General features: G+C 44.8%; 1 protein-coding gene across 1 annotated transcript in view; it reads right to left on the bottom strand.

Annotated features, from left to right (window-relative positions):
* PM20D2 (peptidase M20 domain containing 2) overlaps positions 1 to 20,069 on the bottom strand; it is a 93,501-nt gene that overhangs the window by 27,037 nt on the left and 46,395 nt on the right. Inside the window, exons 3-4 of the mRNA XM_068231134.1 lie at positions 19,869 to 20,011; positions 6,051 to 6,205 (exon numbers count right to left, since the gene is read on the bottom strand). Of these exons, the coding sequence (XP_068087235.1) occupies positions 6,051 to 6,205; positions 19,869 to 20,011 (298 nt within the window). The remainder of the gene's footprint in view (positions 1 to 6,050; positions 6,206 to 19,868; positions 20,012 to 20,069) is intronic.

Genomic DNA, 20,069 nt, shown 5'->3' with positions numbered 1-20,069 from the left:
AGCTCCAGGAAGGTTAAACTGCGTTTTACTTAAGTACAGTATCCCTTTATAATTGTGAGAGAGCCATCTGGGCTAAACCTATACCACAATTCACTAAAATCATGCTAGGAATAATAATGCAAGTGAAAACATATCACATCCATCGGAATTTGCAGTGTCAATTAACGAAAGAAACTCTTGCCTTATTAACATGTAGTGATACGTTTTCACAGTGAGATCATTATCAAGACAGGGAGGGGAGGAGTACACGCAGGCAGAAATCTGCTCCGTCTGTTGGGAAATTACAACCAGTCTGCAGGAGGCTCCTGTGTATTGCAGCCAGGGAAGGAGAGAGTGGCTGTGTCTCTGTGTAGCTGTGTGTGTGTGTGTGTGTGCGTGTGTGTGTGTGTATATATATATATATATATATATATGTATATGTATTTATACACACACACACTGTACATTGATGTATTTCTCTTCCTTCTTCTCTGTGTGCCTGCTGTGTACTTCTCTCTATACAGAGTCCTCTTCTTCATAAAATACATCTCAGGATCCTCCACTTTACATTGCAGTCTCTAGTAATACTCCACTTAACTATAGCTCAGCCAGGGAGATAATTCCTCAAACACGTTAGAGTTGTTATCACTTGTATTTCTCTCTGTGAATTAACATCTTGCTTTTAAATTTAGGATTCAGTCATTATCTTAAAGAGAACCCGAGGTGGGTTTCTGACATCAATATAAGGACACAGAGGCACATTCTGCATACAATGCCCAGCCTCTATGTCCTTACAGTGTGCCCCCAGTCTCCCCCCCCCCCGTGCCCTGCTGTCCCCCATTATAAAACCGCCAAACTAACGACACGCTGATTCTCGCTAGTCGGCTGTTTACCTTTTGGATGCCACTCAGCGCCGCTCCCCCGCCTACTCTATAGCGGTGACAATGTGCATCTCGCTAGCCTGGCGGTTTTTATATTGTGGGACAGCAGAGCACGGGGGGAGCCTGGGGCACACTATAAGGACACACAGGCTGGGCATTGTAAGCAGAATGTGCCTCTGTGTCCTAATATTGATGTCAGAAACCAACCTTGGGTTCTCTTTAAGGGTTGAACCCTTAACTTTAGGAAATCAATCCTTACTATGCAGCATGTGATAAAAATTTGCACAGCTTTGTACTGCGTGAGGCATTACAAATCTAGCAGCTGTATAAATTAGATCGATACTAGACTAGATTTCTGGTGACATCATGTCTAATATCTAATGGTGCAAAATAACTAAGTTATTGATTGTTTACTGGTTGTACCACATATCTAATCATGTACTGTATGTGTACCTTAATGGTTTGTGATAACAATCCAGCAGTCTATAGTCTACAGGGAAGCGTTCTGATATCCTAAATATAAAGCTTTAGCAGCAGACACATTTTACTGTCTTTAAAGGGTAATTTAAGGCCAAAAAAAAAGGGTCACTTAAGGCAAAAAAAAAAAAGGAGAAAAGTTTTACTCACCTGGGGCTTCTACCAGCCCCGTGCCCACGCAGTCTCGCACGGATCCTCCTGTCCCCGCCGGCAGATACTTCTAGTTTCGGCGACAGGCCTGGGAACGTGAGTGATTTTTCGCGTTCCTGGCCGCAATAGCGCCCTCTATTAGGCCCCGTTCACAGTGCTCAGTTGCGTTGCAGAATAATTCTCCATGTCAGCTCACTGCCCATACAATTCTATGGACCTGTTCACAGTATTGTGAAGTAACTGAATGCACTATTCTAACTCACTGCATCCATGCTTTGTGTTAAAGTTTATATCTCATCTCCATTGCAGTTCACACACATTAACACATGTGTTTTGCAACTGACCAGTGTGGACCAAGCCTGAATGTTTCTAAAGGTAGTAAAGACCAGAGCATGACAGTGTTCTCACTATAATCCCTTAAGCCTCATCTACACGGGTAGATGAGGCTGCCGGATCGCCTCTTCCGCGTCCCCGCCGCGTCCCCACTCGCCGCGCGTGCGCCGCATCCGATTCCCCGCTCGTCCCCGCCGGCGCCGCTTATCTTCCGCTCAATTCCCTGCCATTGTCCCCTCACGGGGAGCGAGCAGGGAATCGGCGGTGGAGAGATCCGTCCTGTCGGATCTTATCAATCGAGCCGCATCAGCGGCTCGATTGATAAGGAACATCGCGGCCGCATCTACGCGTGTAGATGCGGCTTCAAATTCTGTCCACATAAACTGAACACACTAGATTCAAATATTCTAATATACAGTAGTCATGTAAAGCATGCTGTTTCGTTCCACATCCAGAGTACACTCTCTTTTGTTAATGGTCAATTCTCACACAAATGGTGCTCAACACTCTCTGGAACCTCTCGCTACAATCCCAGATGTCCCACAGATTTCTTCAAAAAATAAATATATCAGCCCTCATAGTGCAGTATTAACTTCAATACATTATATTCACACACCATCACTCCGTCCTGCAGTTCCATGTATAGGGTATACACTGCTTCACCAACACTCTCAAGCATTGGTGTATGCTCACTGGATTAAATTGCTGACTGACAAATAACTAGCCCACCAGTGCTTATCATAACCTTCCGGGCTCACTGTTCAACTTCCAGCTCTGTCTTTACTCTAGCATCACTCTCTACAAAGCTCCAAGATGCACATAATGGTATAAAAATGCTTAGCCCCTGAGGAATTGAGACGAAACATATTGGGTGGAGCTTGCAAGGCGGTGACATGGAGCCGCTACTGAGAGGGGAGGGATTGGGTCCTGTGAGCAGTTGCAAAGAAACTTTCACGCTTCTTAATTATAGTAATATATAGCTACATGTTTTGTAAATCATTTAATAAACATTGTTACATTATTAGGTGCATCTTTTTATAAGTTGATGCTGGAGTGGACAGAGCTGGAAGTTGGGCAGTGAGCCCGAGAGGTTATGATTAGCACTGGTCGGCTGGTCTGTTAGCTGTTTAACCGTGCACCAATGCTTGAAATTACCAGTCAAGGTTAGGCCGGATTTACATCACAGACACAGATGCCCTGGCACTGTAGACGTCGCCCTCCATCAACCTACAAACCCCCACCGAACCACAACGCAAGTGTGCTGACTGGCCCAGCTGTCACTCCTCTCTTACCTCCCTTACCCGTCATAGGTAGCGACAGGTGTGCCTTACCATTAGGTAGCCAGAGGTACCCACTTTATTAAGTAGCTAGTGGTGCCTTCCGACTGAAGGGAGATCTCATCAAGGAATGCAGAGAGTTGGGTGAGTAACCTCTCATTTAAGCTCTGCTTGAGACTCTGCAAAGGGAAGGAGGAAGGAAGGCACTAGGGGAGGGGAGTAAGATGCCTTTCCATCATCAGGCGCTTTTAGGCATGTGCCTACAGTGCCTTATGGTAAATCTGGCCCTGGTCAAGGGGAATGTAAACTTTGCACAGCAATGAAGCACGGAGTGATGGTTCACATGAATATTATGTATTGAAGGAAATACTGCTCCATATAGTTTGACATCAGGGATTCTCATCCAGAAGATTAAAGCAACAAGTGGTCTCAGAGACTGTTGAGAGCTCCTGAGCACTATTTATGTGAAAATTGACCACTAAAGATAGGAAAGACCCATACATACTTCCAATCAGGGGCGTATCTGAGTAATAAAGAGCCTATGGCAAACTCTAAAAAATTTGACCCCCCCCCCCCCCCCCAGTCAGAGCCTCTTTCCCCTCTAAACCCCCCATTCCCCTTTACAGCCCCCTCTCCCTCTAAAAACAGCATCCATTTTCGCCTACATGTTTTATGGTTGCCTATGTTTTTTGGTGATTGGTCGCCATAGGCGTGATTGGTCCATGTCCATGTCTTGTTACTATATAAGGCCTAGTGAATGTTATGTGATTTTAGACACTGACATAAGCTTGAGAGAGGAGTAGCTTCCTCTGAAATGTCGCAAGATGTTTGTAGTGTCTTTTTATTATTAAAGAGCAATAATACATCTGGATGGTGCTGGTCTTTACTTTCTGTGGTGTGTTTTTTGGCTCAAGATATTGCTTTATGATTTATGGAAATATTTATTATTCCTTCTGGCCTCTTTTCTAACTCTAATCCAAGTGCACCCTACATACATAAGTTAAGTAGCCTTGTTCCCCATTAACATAAGTAATTTTATGTGAGGTCTCAATGACAGGGAGGCACAGGGGCAGGCATGGCAGCGCAGCATGGGGCAGGAATGTGGGTTAAGAACATAGACAGATATGGTGGTACAGCACAGGGGCAAGCATGGCGCCCATGGTACTGTGGCGCCCATGGCACAAGCCATGCCTGTACCCCTCTAGATACGCCTCTGCTTGCAATAATGGTCATCCTAAATGATCTTTCTAGATCCCCTTTTTAACCTTTTCCTGTACAACAGGGGCGTAGCAACAGCCATAGCCGCTGCTATGGGGCCCTGGAGCATAAGGGGCCCAGTGGGTACTTAATGTATTGACCATTAACCACTTAAGTCTGTCTGAACGGATATATCCCTCTAGATAGCCTGCCCTGCTGCCGCTGAGCCGGGCAAGCAATCACACGCGCTCCTGCAGCCTTTCATTAGCCCGGAGATCAATGAATGGGAAAACAGTTTCCATTCATTGATCTAAGTCCCCGTATGAAAGATGGACACAATCAGCGAGACAGCTCCGTCTTTCATAAATCCCCTTCTGCCCCATCCACGCTTTACTTCCGCTAGCATAGTAATACTATGCGTGCAGAAGTGGGCTGCGAGGGCATCTTGTGGCCAAATAGTAAAACTACACCTGGAAATAAAAATTTCCAGATAATTACATTTTTTTTTACTAATTATTTCCTTACTGCCCACACTCCCCAATAGCTACACAAAAGAGTTTTTGTAAAAAAAAATAAAAAAATATATACAATAAAAAAAAATTACATAAATAATTACCTTAAGGACTAAACTTTTCTAATATGTATGTAGTAAGGTATATTACTGTTATTTTTTTAATTATGGGCTTGTAATAAGTGATGGACACAAAACTGAAAAAAATGCACCTTTATTTCCACATAAAATATTAGCGCCATACATTGTGATAACAATGGTGTAATAACCGGGACAAAGGGGCAAATACAATACATGGGTTTTAATTACGGTAGCATGTATTAATTTCAAGCTATAATGGCCAAAAACTGAGAAATAATGATTTTTTTTCCATTTCTTGATCTTCCCGTTAGAATGTACCAGACAAAGAAAGCCTAAATGGTGGTGGAAATACAAGATATAGATCATTTCAGTGTGATAATTAGTGATAAAGTTATTGGCGAATGAATGTGAGGTGAAAGTTGCTGGGATGCATAAGGTGAAACAACAATGTAGGCTGAAGTGGTTAACTTTCTTGTGTTCCTCCTCTCTGTGACTTCGTCTCGTTGCCCATTAACTATGTGCAGTGTTGATTGCTTGAGAATGTAAAATGCCCAGTTAACTCATATCCATAGGGTAGGGGCAGGTGGCATTGCTTATGAGTATCTACATCTCAGGGCCCCATGAAAGTTTTGCTATGGGCCCCATGATCTCTAGCTACGCCACTGCTGTACAAAGTCATGTTCAGCTCTCCGCCAATCAGTGTTTTCTGATCTATGTCTATGGAGCTCTTTGGAGGACTGTGAGGAGGCTGGGTTGCATAATAATATTAATTGGGCATGGTGTTCCAGCATTGCTAAAAGCTAGCTGTCTTCAATGTTGGGGTACTACAGGAAATGATCTTAAAGCAACATAAGATGAATAGGTCCTTTACATTAGAGCTTAACAGGGTATGAACCACACACAGGTCTGAGCTGTAGAGTTGCATGTTTTCATAAATTATGCTGTGACAGGTCGAAAGTGGAATTCTTTTTCATGTGTGAAACAGTCTGGAGGACATGCATCAGAAATTAAAGGACCACATGCAGCCCTGGATACACAAGTTGGGCACAACAGATGTAGAGAGCCAGCATTTAGAAGGTCAATGTGGCAATCGCCATAGCTTTCTAATACAAAGAGCACTTAAGCTTATTGCTTCATTATATCTACAAGAGAATCCAGACTCACCCTACATCCGGTTGCAGCAGCTGCAGCCTTAAAACAAGCACTGGCCTTTTCTTTTAAATCAGTGAGGTCTTTGCTTGATGGAGCACGCAGATAAAACTCCAGCTCAGAATATGACGGAATGATGTTAGGTTTCACACCACCATGTTTTATGATTCCTGAAAAGAAAACAAAAGCTGAGTTGAAGCCATATATATATGCTTTGCATAGAACCTCTGTAATGCTTTTATTGTTCTCTATGTCCCTTTTCAAGATGCATTTGATGGAAAAAAAAATTTTTTTAATAATAATGTGCTATTGCATTTTAGCTTGGCCACAATCCCAGCTGTATTACCTCATTTCTGTGACTAGAAATACATGATAAATTAGTACACTGGATAAGGAGTTTAGTGAAGAATTTTTATGTGCCTGAAATTGGGCTCCGATACTGAACACTAGGCTGAGACGATGTTGACATAGGGTGCCTCCTTCCATGTGGTAAATTTACAATTACTAGTGTAACTCAGAGCTGGATTTGTACATTTTACCACCCAAGGCCCACTGTCGCTAACCTCTCCCCCTTGGCCCATGCTCCCCCCTATCCTTTGTGCTCGCCCCATTCTGTGCTCCCCTGTCCTACTCCCGTCCTGTGCTGTGCTCCCCCCATCCAGTGCTCTAGTGCTCCCCCATCCTGTGCTGCCCCCGTCCTTTGCTCCTCCTTTTCTGTGCCTCCTCCATCCATCCTCACACTGCTCACTTCTTGTTCTAGTGCCTGCCACATGATTACACGCAACGTGAGGAGCTGGAGATGCCGGGCACTAGAGCGAGAGATTGTCATTGCTGGAGTGTTCAGAGGAGGTGAGAGAAGCATTGCTACCGCTGCAACCGATACTCTGTATACTGAGCTAGGGGAGCACAGGATGGAGAGTGCTTGCTGGGACATGGGGAGGGGGGGGTTATTGTCAGGTCTTTTCCAGGTTAAAGAGTTAACTTCCTGACCAACGTCAGGAAGTGAAAAAAATCATTGATGAGAAAAAGTGTAAAAGCGCTTTTTTAAGCGAAAAGCATTGGGAAAAGCGCTTTAAAAATAGGTCAATAAATCACTCATGATGATTTATAATGTGAACAAAGCCTTACTCAGATTTTCTACTTCTTTTTTGACTGAAAGCAATGTGAAATCAAGACTGCTTTGGAAGAAGCAAACTTTACACCACAACAGTCAATCTTGAAATTTTGCTTCTTCTTCAGTGATCCTTCTATGTCATAAGTTGTGATGTCAATGTATTAAATTAAAGGACATCTGAGGTGAAAATAAGCTGATGAGAAAAATAATTGTATCTATCCTCCTTCTCCTAAAAATGACCTTTATCATTATATCGCACAGTTTTATTTTATATTTAAATCCAGTTTTACTGTTTCATTGTCTCTGCTTAATGACATCTTCATTGAAGTATGCCAGAGCTCAAATCTATGAATTATTGACCCTTTATTTCATCTCTTTTCTGCTCTGAGAAGCCATTTACTGCCAGGAAAGTGTTTTATGGCTGTAATTACTAATCAGTGAGGGTTATGCTATAGTCTGACCCAGTCTGACTTGGTCCCGACCCGGACAGAAACTGTAACTTACACACCTGATCTTTAACTCTTTCAGGCAGAGAAAGAAAAAAAGGAACACAGCATAGTTATTTGTGTGCTTGGCACTGTACATACCAAGGCTGTGGAGTCGGTACAAAAATCATCCGACTCCAACTCCTCAGTTTATGAAACTACAGACTCCGACTCCGGGTACCCAAATTTGCTCCGACTCTGACTCCTCGACTCCTTAGTCTAATTTTTACAAAGGCTATGGATTTGGTTAAAAAATCATCCTACTCCGACTCCTCAGTTTATTGAAACCACCGACTCCAGGTACCAAAAATTGCTCCGACTCCACAGCCCTAGTACATATACATGTCTATCTCATCATGTCACATGTCACCTCGGTTGTCCTTTAAAACTAAAAACCTGAGAGAACTAATGACACTATTCTCCATCTTCGCTACGGTTTATACAACAGATTATGTGAGGTTTAGGGAAAACATTGATATTTAAGGTGTGGACATGGTGGAAAAGAAGGGTGTGTGTAGGGTGAGATGTGAGTGAGAAAATGAATAGGATGATATGGGGTTCCTGAAATGTATGGGTGGGGGAGTACAAGGAGTGAAGTGAGTGAGGTGGTAGATGAGGAACCATGCATTTCCTCCAGCTCTTTCAGTGCCATGCATGTCTGGTTGTCAAATAACTACACCATTGTAGGGAGTATTTTCAAAACTTTTCTCTAAACACAGGCAACCCAAAGGTCACAACACCAATTTGCTTAATAACCAGATAATAACTTCATGTAAACATTAATCTTCCTCAAGTTGAAACTGATGCAAGTTGAGTCTGCAATGTTTAAGTGTATCTGGGTTTCTTTTTAAAGTAAAATACATTTTGTTACTTGTGTCCCTTCTGCCAGAATACCTATATCTACTCTAGCTCTGTGATGTACTATTCTTGACATATACTTAATTCTTGCACTCTGAGAATGCAATTATCTGTCAGTCAGAAAAGGAGTGTAAAATATGCCTAGAATGTGATTTTCAGAATCTGCAGAAAACAACGTGATAGCTGACATGACACAGATCCCATAAATGTTGAAGCTGTGGCTAGTAAGATGAGATGGCAGTGTACATTTAGTAAAACAGTTTTATTTAGTTATGCAGAACATGAAGGAGATGAGTTTAGAAAAGTTAAAGAAACTTTAGTTCAAGCTTGCTTTAAATAGAATCAAGATGCTGTTTGGTGCCAGGCGTAAGGTATGGGTGCCTGTTCTCGGTTATTTTACAGACGAATGCCAAATATAAGCTGTAGCACATAGCCAATGACTGACATAGCCAATAACTGAATAGCCATAATTTTACATCAATGGAAGGTTAGGCATTGTGAAAGAGCAAAGGGGGCTGGCACTGAAAACTTAACAATGGTAATGGTAGAATATTGGTAATCACTCTTCACTGACATTCTAAGTGTAACCCTCAGCTTGAACCATGGTATTCAGATGTGCAGACCATGGAGAATTATGGTATATGGATAAAGTTTGGTTTGCACACCTTTAGCCAAGTGCAATTTCTGCTTTTATTGAATGATTAAGCACAGGTTTTGACAATTGTTTTGGGGCCACTGAGGGTCCCCTTCAGAAAAGTGCAAAACATACAGTGACACCGTTGTGCAACGCAAGTATATATAATCTGGTGGTGTTACCACCCATGCACTCAAAGGGGCAGGTCTGCTCCTCCCCCTGCTGCAACATAACAAACCATAAAAAAAACAATAATCATATTATTTGATTCAATTATACAACATCCAAGGCCTAATACTGCATCTCACTGTGCTGTCCTATGGATCACTGACCTGTACGGTCTCCGAAATGTATTAGATTAATTCACTTTTTTTATTGGGATTAGGTCATGCATTGTTCTCCATGATGATCCTCCCCCTTCTCTCCCTCCCCTATTTTCCCTTGTAGTTGTGTCCTTGCTCCTTTTGTTTTTTTGCACTTCCCCCAATCTGCAGATACACTTGATATAGTACACTGACGCTGTGTTGCCCCTGTGTCTGAGTGTTTTGGAACTGGATGGATGCTGGGCATCGTTCTGTCAATGCTTCAAGAGGAACTCCAGCCTAAACAAACATACTGTCATTAAGTTACATTAGTTATGTTAATTAAAATAGATAGGTAATATAATCTCTTACCCACCTTGTTTTAAAAGAACAGGCAAATGTTTGATTTCATGATGGCAGCTATCTTTTTGGTTGAAAGGAGGTGACAGGGAGCATGAGACACAGTTCCAACTGTCCTGTGTCCTGAGCACCTCTCCCAGTTGCTAGGCAACATGAACAACAACATAGGAAATCCCATCATGCTCTGCACAGCATCAGGGAAAAAAAGCCCGGGCTTTTTTGCTTTTATGGGTGGAGCTTAGCTAAAAATGCAGCTAAAAATGATGCTTTGCTTTGGTAAGAAAAACAAAGTTCTGATGCTGTGAAACTGTTAAAGAAACACCAAGCCTTTTCATTTCTGCTGAGTAGATTTTTAGTCCGGAGGTTCACTTTAAGCAATTGTTCTCTGCATATGCAAATTTATTTTTTAGTTCCATGTCCTTGATGGAGTTCCCCTTTAATATAGGCAGACAACATGGTCGTGTTGGTGAGCAGCGTAGGTTATTATGACAACCAAGCTCTCATAGAGTAGTGACATCGCTGGCAGGATGTGACGTCGTCACTATGACAGCGAGCGAAGCGCTCTGCTGTGTTTACCGAACACCATGTTAGTTTACATATGCCCTGAGGATTGGAACTAACGGCTTTGACCAATGTGGCGTGAACTGCTCGCTAATCAGTTTGAACTGATGGGGATGGCTCCACCCATGTACGCACGGACCGGTGGCAGAAGGCTTTGGCATAGCAGAGATGGATGGCATCACCGGGGGACTCTGACACATTGTGGGCAATACAGGTCAGTGACAAATCCATAGTGAGATGCAGTATTAGGCCTTGGATGTTGTATAATTGAATCAGATGATATAATTATTGATTGTTTACGGTTTGTTATGTTGCAGCAGTGGGAGGAGCAGCCCTGCCCCTTTGATTGCATGGGTGGTAACACCACCAGACTATATATTCTTGTGTTGCACAACGGTGTCACTGTATGTTTTGCACTTTTCTGAAGAAGGGGACCATCCATGGCCCCGAAAAAATTGTCAAAACCTGTGCTTAATCATGCAATAAATGCAGAAATTGCACTTGACTAAAGGTGTACGAACCAAACTTTATCCGTATACTGTTGATGTCAGGTTGACCTAGCCCGGCAAACAGGTTCAGCACCTGAGGCTTGGGTAAGGTGTGCCACTCCAATCCTGTGTGATTGCACGGAGAATAATAAGCATGACATCACAAACAATCATGCTGTACCTGCTACGTAGCTACAGTACAAATACTGGTTACCAGGAGTCTGGTCATCCTATGCAGCATTCAGCATGGATTGTATTAGCCAAACATTGGCCCCTTTTCATGCATTGCCAGTCACAGATGCATTTATCCGGCAGAGGTTTTCATCCTAATATATTCAGTGGATGCTGGGAGAAAGTGACCAACTGATAAAGAAGAGGAGAGAAGATGGGCCTTTTAGTTATATTTGTTTTGCTGCTTTATACTACGTTTGAAAAGTAAAGCACAGAAAAAAAGTTTGCTTGGTTAAATATAACTGTGTAGACCTTTGTCCTCCCCTGCCTTCTTTATCAGCTGCTTGTCATATCTAGACTGCCACTGAATATTTTAGCACTAGAACTACAGCCAAGCTAAAAAGGGAAGCTAAAAGGTCTTGTGTGAGGTGGTGAAAGGATCACCTTAATACAGGTAATAAAACTGGCTCTATCTTTAAAGCAACATTTCCTAGTATAGCAAGAAGTTTTAAATCAGGATGATACCATTTATTGGCTAACTAAAAAGAATAAGAATAAGCAAGCTTTCGGCCTTGCAGCCTTTGTCGGGCTGAAATCCTGTTTGCTTGCAGGCTGATGGTACAGACAGCTTTATACATGCAACATAAAAAGGGAATACATAGATTTTTTTTCAAGCATAAATACATGTCATTAAGATGCCTTAAAGAGAACCAGAGACGAAAAATAAATAGATTTATACATATCTGGGGCTTTGTAACGATCGGTGGGCGCAGAGAGTATCTGATTTACCGGTGATCTGCAGTATCGCCGGAAATACAGATATATACCAGATTATAAGTGATCTGCAGTCTCACCGATAATCCGATATACAAACTAACCTCTGTTCGCCTGAGTAGAGTGTAGTGTTTTGGTGTAACAGTAACACTAGGAGGCCTAGGCCTCAGTGCAGCAAGGAGAACTGCACGTATTCCTTCTGCAGACCTGAGCTCTCCAAGACGGGAGGAGTCAGACTGACAGTAGGAAGGAAAGTCCGAGAGTGACACTCAGGAAGAAGTGTCACTAACAGGACTGGGAACCGCCTCCAATCGTGAGGTCGGTTCTCGAGGTCAGACAAGCCAGGTCGTACACACACGGACAGATAAAGTACAAATACAGTAGGCAAAGGCGGAGTCAAAGTACAGGCAGGGTTCGGCAACGGGGTATCAGATATATCGGGGTACAAAATCAGGAGGCAGAAACAGAGTCTTGGAACGAGCCGAGGTTCGGCAACAGAGTATCAGAAATATCGAGGTACAAGGTCAGAGTTCAGGAGGATAGTCGAGGCAGGCAAAAGTCATAACATATAATCACAATCAAACTAGTACTTTAGCTATCAAATATCTAGCTAAGTGTAGGATTACAGCTCCAGCTGGTCCCGGCACACTTCAGGATCTGACTACGGATCTGGGTGCTCCCACGTATGTGATCGCACGCCAGACAAAGAGCAAGTGAACAACCAGCAGTATATATACTCTAGGACCTTTCCAGGACCTCCCTAATTGCTGGTCCAATGAGAGCAGTGGAATTTGTCAGCTGACCCAGCTGGTCAGCCGACACCCTTCTAACTGTTATTTAAACTCTGCCTTTCTGCTCGCGCGCGTGTAAGTCTGAATCTTGGTGGACTATCAGTCCCAGCCACACCAGTACTGTCATGCAATGTATCTAGTGCGGGGGCCGCCTCTGATGCGGATTCCGCCGCACTGCCTATGCGGCATGCAGCGTTTTTTCCGCGTTGTGACGCCATGCTGGACGCGGAAACAGCCGCCTCACCTTGAGAGACGGCGGCATTTCCGCGTTTCCTTACAGTACCCCCCCCCCGAGGAGTGGACTCCGGACAACTCCTACCAGGTTTCTCGGGATGTAAGGCATGAAACTCCCTTCTTAACTCGTCTGCATGCATGCGTGAACCCGGTACCCATTGTCTCTCCTCAATGCCGTACCCTTTCCAATGTACGAGGTACTGAACCGAGTTTTGAACCGTGCGGGAATCTAAAATCTTTTCCACTTCATATTCAGGTTGGGCATCTACTAACACAGGAGGAGGAGGAGTGGGACCCACCTGGACTGCGGGTTTAAGAAGTGATACGTGGAAGGACCTCACTCCCCGCATGCTGGTGGGAAGATCAACGGTATATGTGACCTCGTTGATCTTCCTAGCAACCGGGAATGGACCCACGAACCTGGGACCAAGTTTGTCAGAAGGTTGTCTCAGGGTCAAGTGACGTGTAGATACCCAGACCAAGTCCCCTGGTCTGAACCTCCACTCCACTGAGCGTTTTTTGTCAGCTTGACCCTTCTGACTCAAAAACGCCTTTTGTAAACTATCTCTCACCGTGCGCCAAATGTCTTTAAAAGACCTCTGCCAGGCCTCCAGAGCTGGAAACGGGGTGGAGGCCACTGGAAATGGTGAGAACTTGGGCAATTTTCCAGACACAACCTGGAACGGAGAGAATCCGGTGGAAGAGCTTTTCAAATTATTTTGTGCGAACTCCGCGAAGGGCAGAAATTTAACCCAGTCGCTCTGCGTCTCCGCAACGTAGCACCTCAAAAATTGCTCCAATGACTGGTTGATTCTCTCCGTTTGCCCATTGGTCTGTGGGTGGTAGCCCGATGAAAATGACAGCTTCATGCCCATCTGTTGGCAGAATGCCCTCCAGAATCTAGAAACGAACTGGACTCCCCGATCCGACACTATGTTCTCCGGAATGCCGTGCAGCCGGAAGACATGTGTAATAAACAAGTCGGCCAATTCCTGGGCTGAAGGGAGTCCTTTCAAGGGCACGAAATGGGCCATTTTACTGAAGCGGTCGACTACCACCCAAATGACCGACATACCTTCTGACTTGGGAAGTTCGCCCACAAAATCCATGGACAAATGAGTCCATGGCTCACTCGGGGTGGGTAAAGGCTGCAAGGTACCCACAGGTGCCAGCCGGGAGGGTTTACTCTTAGCGCAAACTGCACACTCCCTAACGAACTCCTTGCAGTCTGCTGCTAAAGAAGGCCACCAGGCACACCTGGATACTAGATCCTGAGTTCTAGATGCCCCAGGGTGTCCCGCATTCTTGTGAGAATGAAACATCTGCAAAGTGCGGAGACGAAAGGGTAGGGGTACAAACATCACCCCTTCAGGTTTCCCTTCGGGGACATCCTGCTGAAAAGGCCTCAGGGTCTCTGTCCAGTCCTCCCAAGTCTCAGCTGCCGCTAACACTAGCCTCTGTGGGATAATGGACTCTGGGGCAGGAGGCTCGGCTGTCTCTGGCTCAAAGCATCTGGACAGAGCATCTGCCTTAACGTTCTTGCTGCCCGGGGTGTATGTAATCAGGAACCTGAACCTCGAAAAAAATAACGACCATCGAGCCTGACGGGGACTTAACCTCTTAGCCCCCTCGATGTATTCCAGGTTTTTGTGATCGGTGTATACCGTAATCATATGCTCTGCTCCTTCCAGCCAATGACGCCACTCCTCAAAGGCAAGTTTAATGGCAAGGAGCTCTCTGTTGCCTATATCGTAGTTTCTCTCTGCCGGAGAGAACCTACGAGAGAAATAGGCACAGGGATGTAATCTTCCCTGCAACCCTGATCGCTGAGACAGCACAGCCCCTACCCCGACCTCTGAGGCGTCCACCTCAACAATAAAGGGGTAAGAAGTGTCAACGTGCCTCAGAATGGGTGCTGAGCAAAACAAGTCTTTCAGAGTGGAGAATGCTCGTAGAGCTTCTGGAGTCCAGTGGTTAGTATCTGCCCCTTTTTTTGTAAGACTGGTGAGGGGTGAAATGACCGTGGAATACCCCTTTATGAACCTTCTGTAATAGTTCGCAAAGCCTAAGAACCGCTGTAAAGATTTTAACCCCACGGGTTGGGGCCACTCTAACACAGCAGAGACTTTGGCGGGATCCATACACAGGCCCGTGGTGGAAATAATGTAACCCAGAAAGGCGACAGATGTTACTTCGAAAATACATTTCTCAAGTTTAGCGTATAACGAGTTTTGTCTTAGTTTGCTGAGTACAAATTTCACATGCGTTCTGTGCTCAGAGAGGTTGTTGGAGAAAACAAGTATATCGTCTAGATAGACCAGCACGAATCTCCCCAACACCTCTCTGAAGACCTCGTTGATGAGTTCCTGGAAAACGGCCGGGGCATTACATAACCCAAAGGGCATCACTAGGTACTCGTAATGCCCGTCTGGCGTGTTAAAGGCCGTTTTCCACTCATCACCCTTTCTTATGCGTACCAGGTTGTACGCGCCCCGTAAATCCAGTTTTGAGAAGATCTTGGCGTCTGTGACCTGCGTAAATAAATCGTCTATCAGGGATAACGGATATCGGCTCTTTACCGTGATTTTATTCAGTCCCCGGTAATCGATACAGGGCCGCAGGCCCCCGTCTTTCTTTTTAACGAAAAAGAAACCTGCTCCAGCAGGCGATCGGGACGGACGAATGAAACCCTTGGCTAAATTCTCACGGATATATTCTTGCATGGCCAACTTTTCTGGCCCAGATAAATTGTACAGATGACCCCGAGGAGGCATACAACCAGAACGGATATCTATGGGGCAATCAAAAGAGCGATGTGGGGGTAATTTGTCTGCTGCCTTGGGACAGAACACATCAGAATATTCTAAATATTGCTCAGGTACCCCTTGTACATGAACCCTGGTTTGGCCCAGTGTCACCTTCCCTAAACATTGCTGAAAGCAGCGTGCTGACCAAGAAACCAGTTGGCCGGTGGCCCAATCGATGTGCGGAGAATGAAGGTGCAACCATGGCATGCCGAGTATAATGGTGGAAGTAGACATATGCAACACAAAGAATTGTAATTTTTCCCAGTGCAGAACCCCTATGGTGACTCCCACCTCTGGTGTCTGAGACAGTGGGTGACTCCCTTGCAGAGGAGAGTCATCCACTGCCGTAACCTGGATGGGTGGTTGTACAGGTGTGAGTGGGATACCCAATTTCTTAGCAAACTCAAAATCCATAAAATTTGCCGCGGAGCCTGAATCGATAAAGGCTTCCGTGACCTCGGTTTTATCTTCCCACGTAATGGTGCAGGGAAGAAGCAACCGTTTTTCTTCTAAGGGTAAAAGTCGGACGCCCAGGGTGTTACCCCCTACCACTCCCAGGCGGTAGCGTTTTCCCGGCTTATTAGGGCAGTTTCGTACTATATGCCCCCCTTCAGCGCAATACAGACACAGCTGTTCGGTCATTCTCCGTCTTCGCTCCACCTGGGTCAATTTTGACCGACCAATCTGTATTGGCTCGGATGGAAGCAAGACCGGAGAAGACGAAACAGTAGGAGGTGGAATCACTGGGGCTGTGGCGTAAGACACCCCTCTGACACGGGAACTACCCCTGGTCTGCCTTTGGTAGCCCAGCCTGCGGTCGATCCGGATGGCCGCTGAGATGGCCTCATCGACTGTTCTGGGTTCGGGCTGACTTAACATCATGTCAGAGACCTCATCGGACAGCCCTGACAAGAAACAATCTAACAGGGCATGAGTGTCCCACCTGGCCGTAACTGACCACCTCCTAAACTCGGCCGCGTAATCTTCGACCGGACCTTCGCCTTGACGCAATAGCTTGAGCTTCCGCTCAGAAGTCGAGGCAAGGTCTGGATCGTCGTAAATTACCGCCATAGCCTTAAAGAATTCCTCTACAGAGGTAAGCGCTTTGTCTCCGGTGGGCAGGCTATATGCCCATGACTGGGAGTCGCCGGACAACAAAGTTTTAATAAACGTGACCCTCTGGCTCTCAGTACCCGAAGATTGGGGTCTCAACTCAAAATAGGAAAATACTCTACTCCTAAAATTCCGGAAGTCAGATCTGTGGCCGGAAAAGCTTTCAGGGACAGGCATACGTATGTCAGAGCTAGGAGAGGATCGCACATGATTCACTGATGTCTGGAGGGTTTGTACAGACCCTGATAGGGCATCAATAAGAGTTATGTGGGTGCCCAGTACTTGATTGATGTTGTCCACCGAAGCGGCAAGTACACCCAGACAATCAGTGTTTGCGTCCATTTTGTATTTGGGTCTGGCGTTCTGTAACGATCGGTGGGCGCAGAGAGTATCTGATTTACCGGTGATCTGCAGTATCGCCGGAAATACAGATATATACCAGATTATAAGTGATCTGCAGTCTCACCGATAATCCGATATACAAACTAACCTCTGTTCGCCTGAGTAGAGTGTAGTGTTTAGGTGTAACAGTAACACTAGGAGGCCTAGGCCTCAGTGCAGCAAGGAGAACTGCACGTATTCCTTCTGCAGACCTGAGCTCTCCAAGACGGGAGGAGTCAGACTGACAGTAGGAAGGAAAGTCCGAGAGTGACACTCAGGAAGAAGTGTCACTAACAGGACTGGGAACCGCCTCCAATCGTGAGGTCGGTTCTCGAGGTCAGACAAGCCAGGTCGTACACACACGGACAGATAAAGTACAAATACAGTAGGCAAAGGCGGAGTCAAAGTACAGGCAGGGTTCGGCAACGGGGTATCAGATATATCGGGGTACAAAATCAGGAGGCAGAAACAGAGTCTTGGAACGAGCCGAGGTTCGGCAACAGAGTATCAGAAATATCGAGGTACAAGGTCAGAGTTCAGGAGGATAGTCGAGGCAGGCAAAAGTCATAACATATAATCACAATCAAACTAGTACTTTAGCTATCAAATATCTATCTATCTAGCTAAGTGTAGGATTACAGCTCCAGCTGGTCCCGGCACACTTCAGGATCTGACTACGGATCTGGGTGCTCCCACGTATGTGATCGCACGCCAGACAAAGAGCAAGTGAACAACCAGCAGTATATATACTCTAGGACCTTTCCAGGACCTCCCTAATTGCTGGTCCAATGAGAGCAGTGGAATTTGTCAGCTGACCCAGCTGGTCAGCCGACACCCTTCTAACTGTTATTTAAACTCTGCCTTTCTGCTCGCGCGCGTGTAAGTCTGAATCTTGGTGGACTATCAGTCCCAGCCACACCAGTACTGTCATGCAATGTATCTAGTGCGGGGGCCGCCTCTGATGCGGATTCCGCCGCACTGCCTATGCGGCATGCAGCGTTTTTTCCGCGTTGTGACGCCATGCTGGACGCGGAAACAGCCGCCTCACCTTGAGAGACGGCGGCATTTCCGCGTTTCCTTACAGGCTTCCTCCAGCTCCATAAGCCTGGATCGCTCCCACGCCGCCGTCCTCCGCTTTGTTATGTACGTGGGAGAAACTGGACAAACTCTGCGCAAACGTATGAATGGACTTCTATTAACGATACCAAATCTAAACTCCCAGTTGCTATACACTTTCGTTCCAACGGACACAGCATGTATGATCTTTGTGTCACTGCCCTGAAGGGTGGCTTCAAAACGTCAAATGATCGATTAATAGCAGAAACAAAATTTATAAATTGGTTCAAAGCAGTGGACAATGGCTTGAATAAGGACAAAAAATGTTATATTGGTATGAGGCTGATGATATTTAAACTCTTTCTCAGCCTATATAGCTAAACTTGTGAACTCAGAATTTACGATACCTCTGTGTCAGTCCAACTCCCAGGTCTGTGAGCATGATATAAACAAGGATTCTTATTTCAGCTAACAACCTCTCACCCCATTTAGATGTTCTGTTTCACTTAAGGCATCTTAATGACATGTATTTATGCTTGAAAAAAATCTATTTTTTCCCTTTTGATGTTGCATGTATAAAGCAGGCTGTACTATCAGCCTGCAAGCAAACAGGATTTAAACCCGACGAAGGCTGCAAGGCTGAAAGCTTGCTTATTCTTATTCTTTTTAGTTAGCCAATAAATGGTATCATCCTGATTTAAAACTTCTTGCTTTTACTGATGGCTAATACCCTACTGCTTTTTCTAGTATAGAGAGTTGGTACCATAAGGGTATAGCTGTATTACATAATCACTCTGAAGTATTGAGATATCCATAGGAAAGACAAAATCTCCTAGAGCAGCTATGCTGAAACAAGGAGGTTAACCATCAGTTATAACCAAGATCAAAAGGTGTGGACTGCATACTGGGTACAGAGTAGCCAATCCTTCAACTGAGTGTGAAAATAAGCACTTTTAGCCCAGTTTGAACTGTCTGGACCCCTTACCCAGGTGTATGTTCCACCCTCACTCCAATGAAAAGTCTGTTATGTAGAGATTCATGAGTGGATGTAGATATCTTGCATGTCTCAAAATCCTGGCACTGCGCTTCCAATCCAATCGAGTGCCCGAACTTCCTCAACCTGCCTTCCTCCTGCCATGTCTCCACTTGCTACATGATTAGACAGGTTAAGCACAACTCGAATAGAGCAAGTAGGAGGAGGAGGTCTGGCTTTTCAACCACGACAGGTGAGTTATCAGCATGCCATACTTTGTATTGGTTGTGTGGTGTGGAACATATAGGCTTGAGTGTAGGCAGGGAGCAATGTAATGGCCAGCACTATAATAAAGGGAAGTATAAAAGAAGAGCACCATAATGAGGGGGCAATAAAAATGGAAATTGCTATAGTATGGGGCAATACTAATGAGGACAACATACACGGATGGCACTTTAGTAGCGGCCAATGTGTGAAGCACTATAATAGGTGCTGAAAGAATAAAGAATACTGTAATTTGGAGCAAATGTCAGAGCACTTTAATGCTCCTGAAACCAAACTCACTCCCATACTATGTAATGCATTGATCATGATAAAGCTGATGGTTAACACAGCTGTGCATATGTTAAAGATACAAATGAGAAGTCATTTTTGTTGAATGATATTCTGCAGTGCCCATTTCTTTTAGAATAAAAGCAAGCGGAAATACATCTGTTAAATACGGTTCTCACCATGAACTCTCCAGGTGGGTTTCATTTGCTGTCTTAAGACAGACAGATTGTTGTATGCAAGAATAGCAGCATCTAAAGCATTAATTCCTTCCCATGGGTATGCAGCGGCATGAGAAGCTTTTCCATAATATTTCACAGATACACTAGGAAATAAAAGCCGGTACTTAGCAATTATTCCTATATTTTCTGCTTTAAGCTAAG

Source organism: Hyperolius riggenbachi, chromosome 4 (assembly GCF_040937935.1).
Source record: "Hyperolius riggenbachi isolate aHypRig1 chromosome 4, aHypRig1.pri, whole genome shotgun sequence".
In the NCBI taxonomy this organism is placed as follows: domain Eukaryota; kingdom Metazoa; phylum Chordata; class Amphibia; order Anura; family Hyperoliidae; genus Hyperolius; species Hyperolius riggenbachi.
Note: the sequence above shows the minus strand (reverse complement) of the source record. Positions and strands in the feature narration are given on the sequence as shown.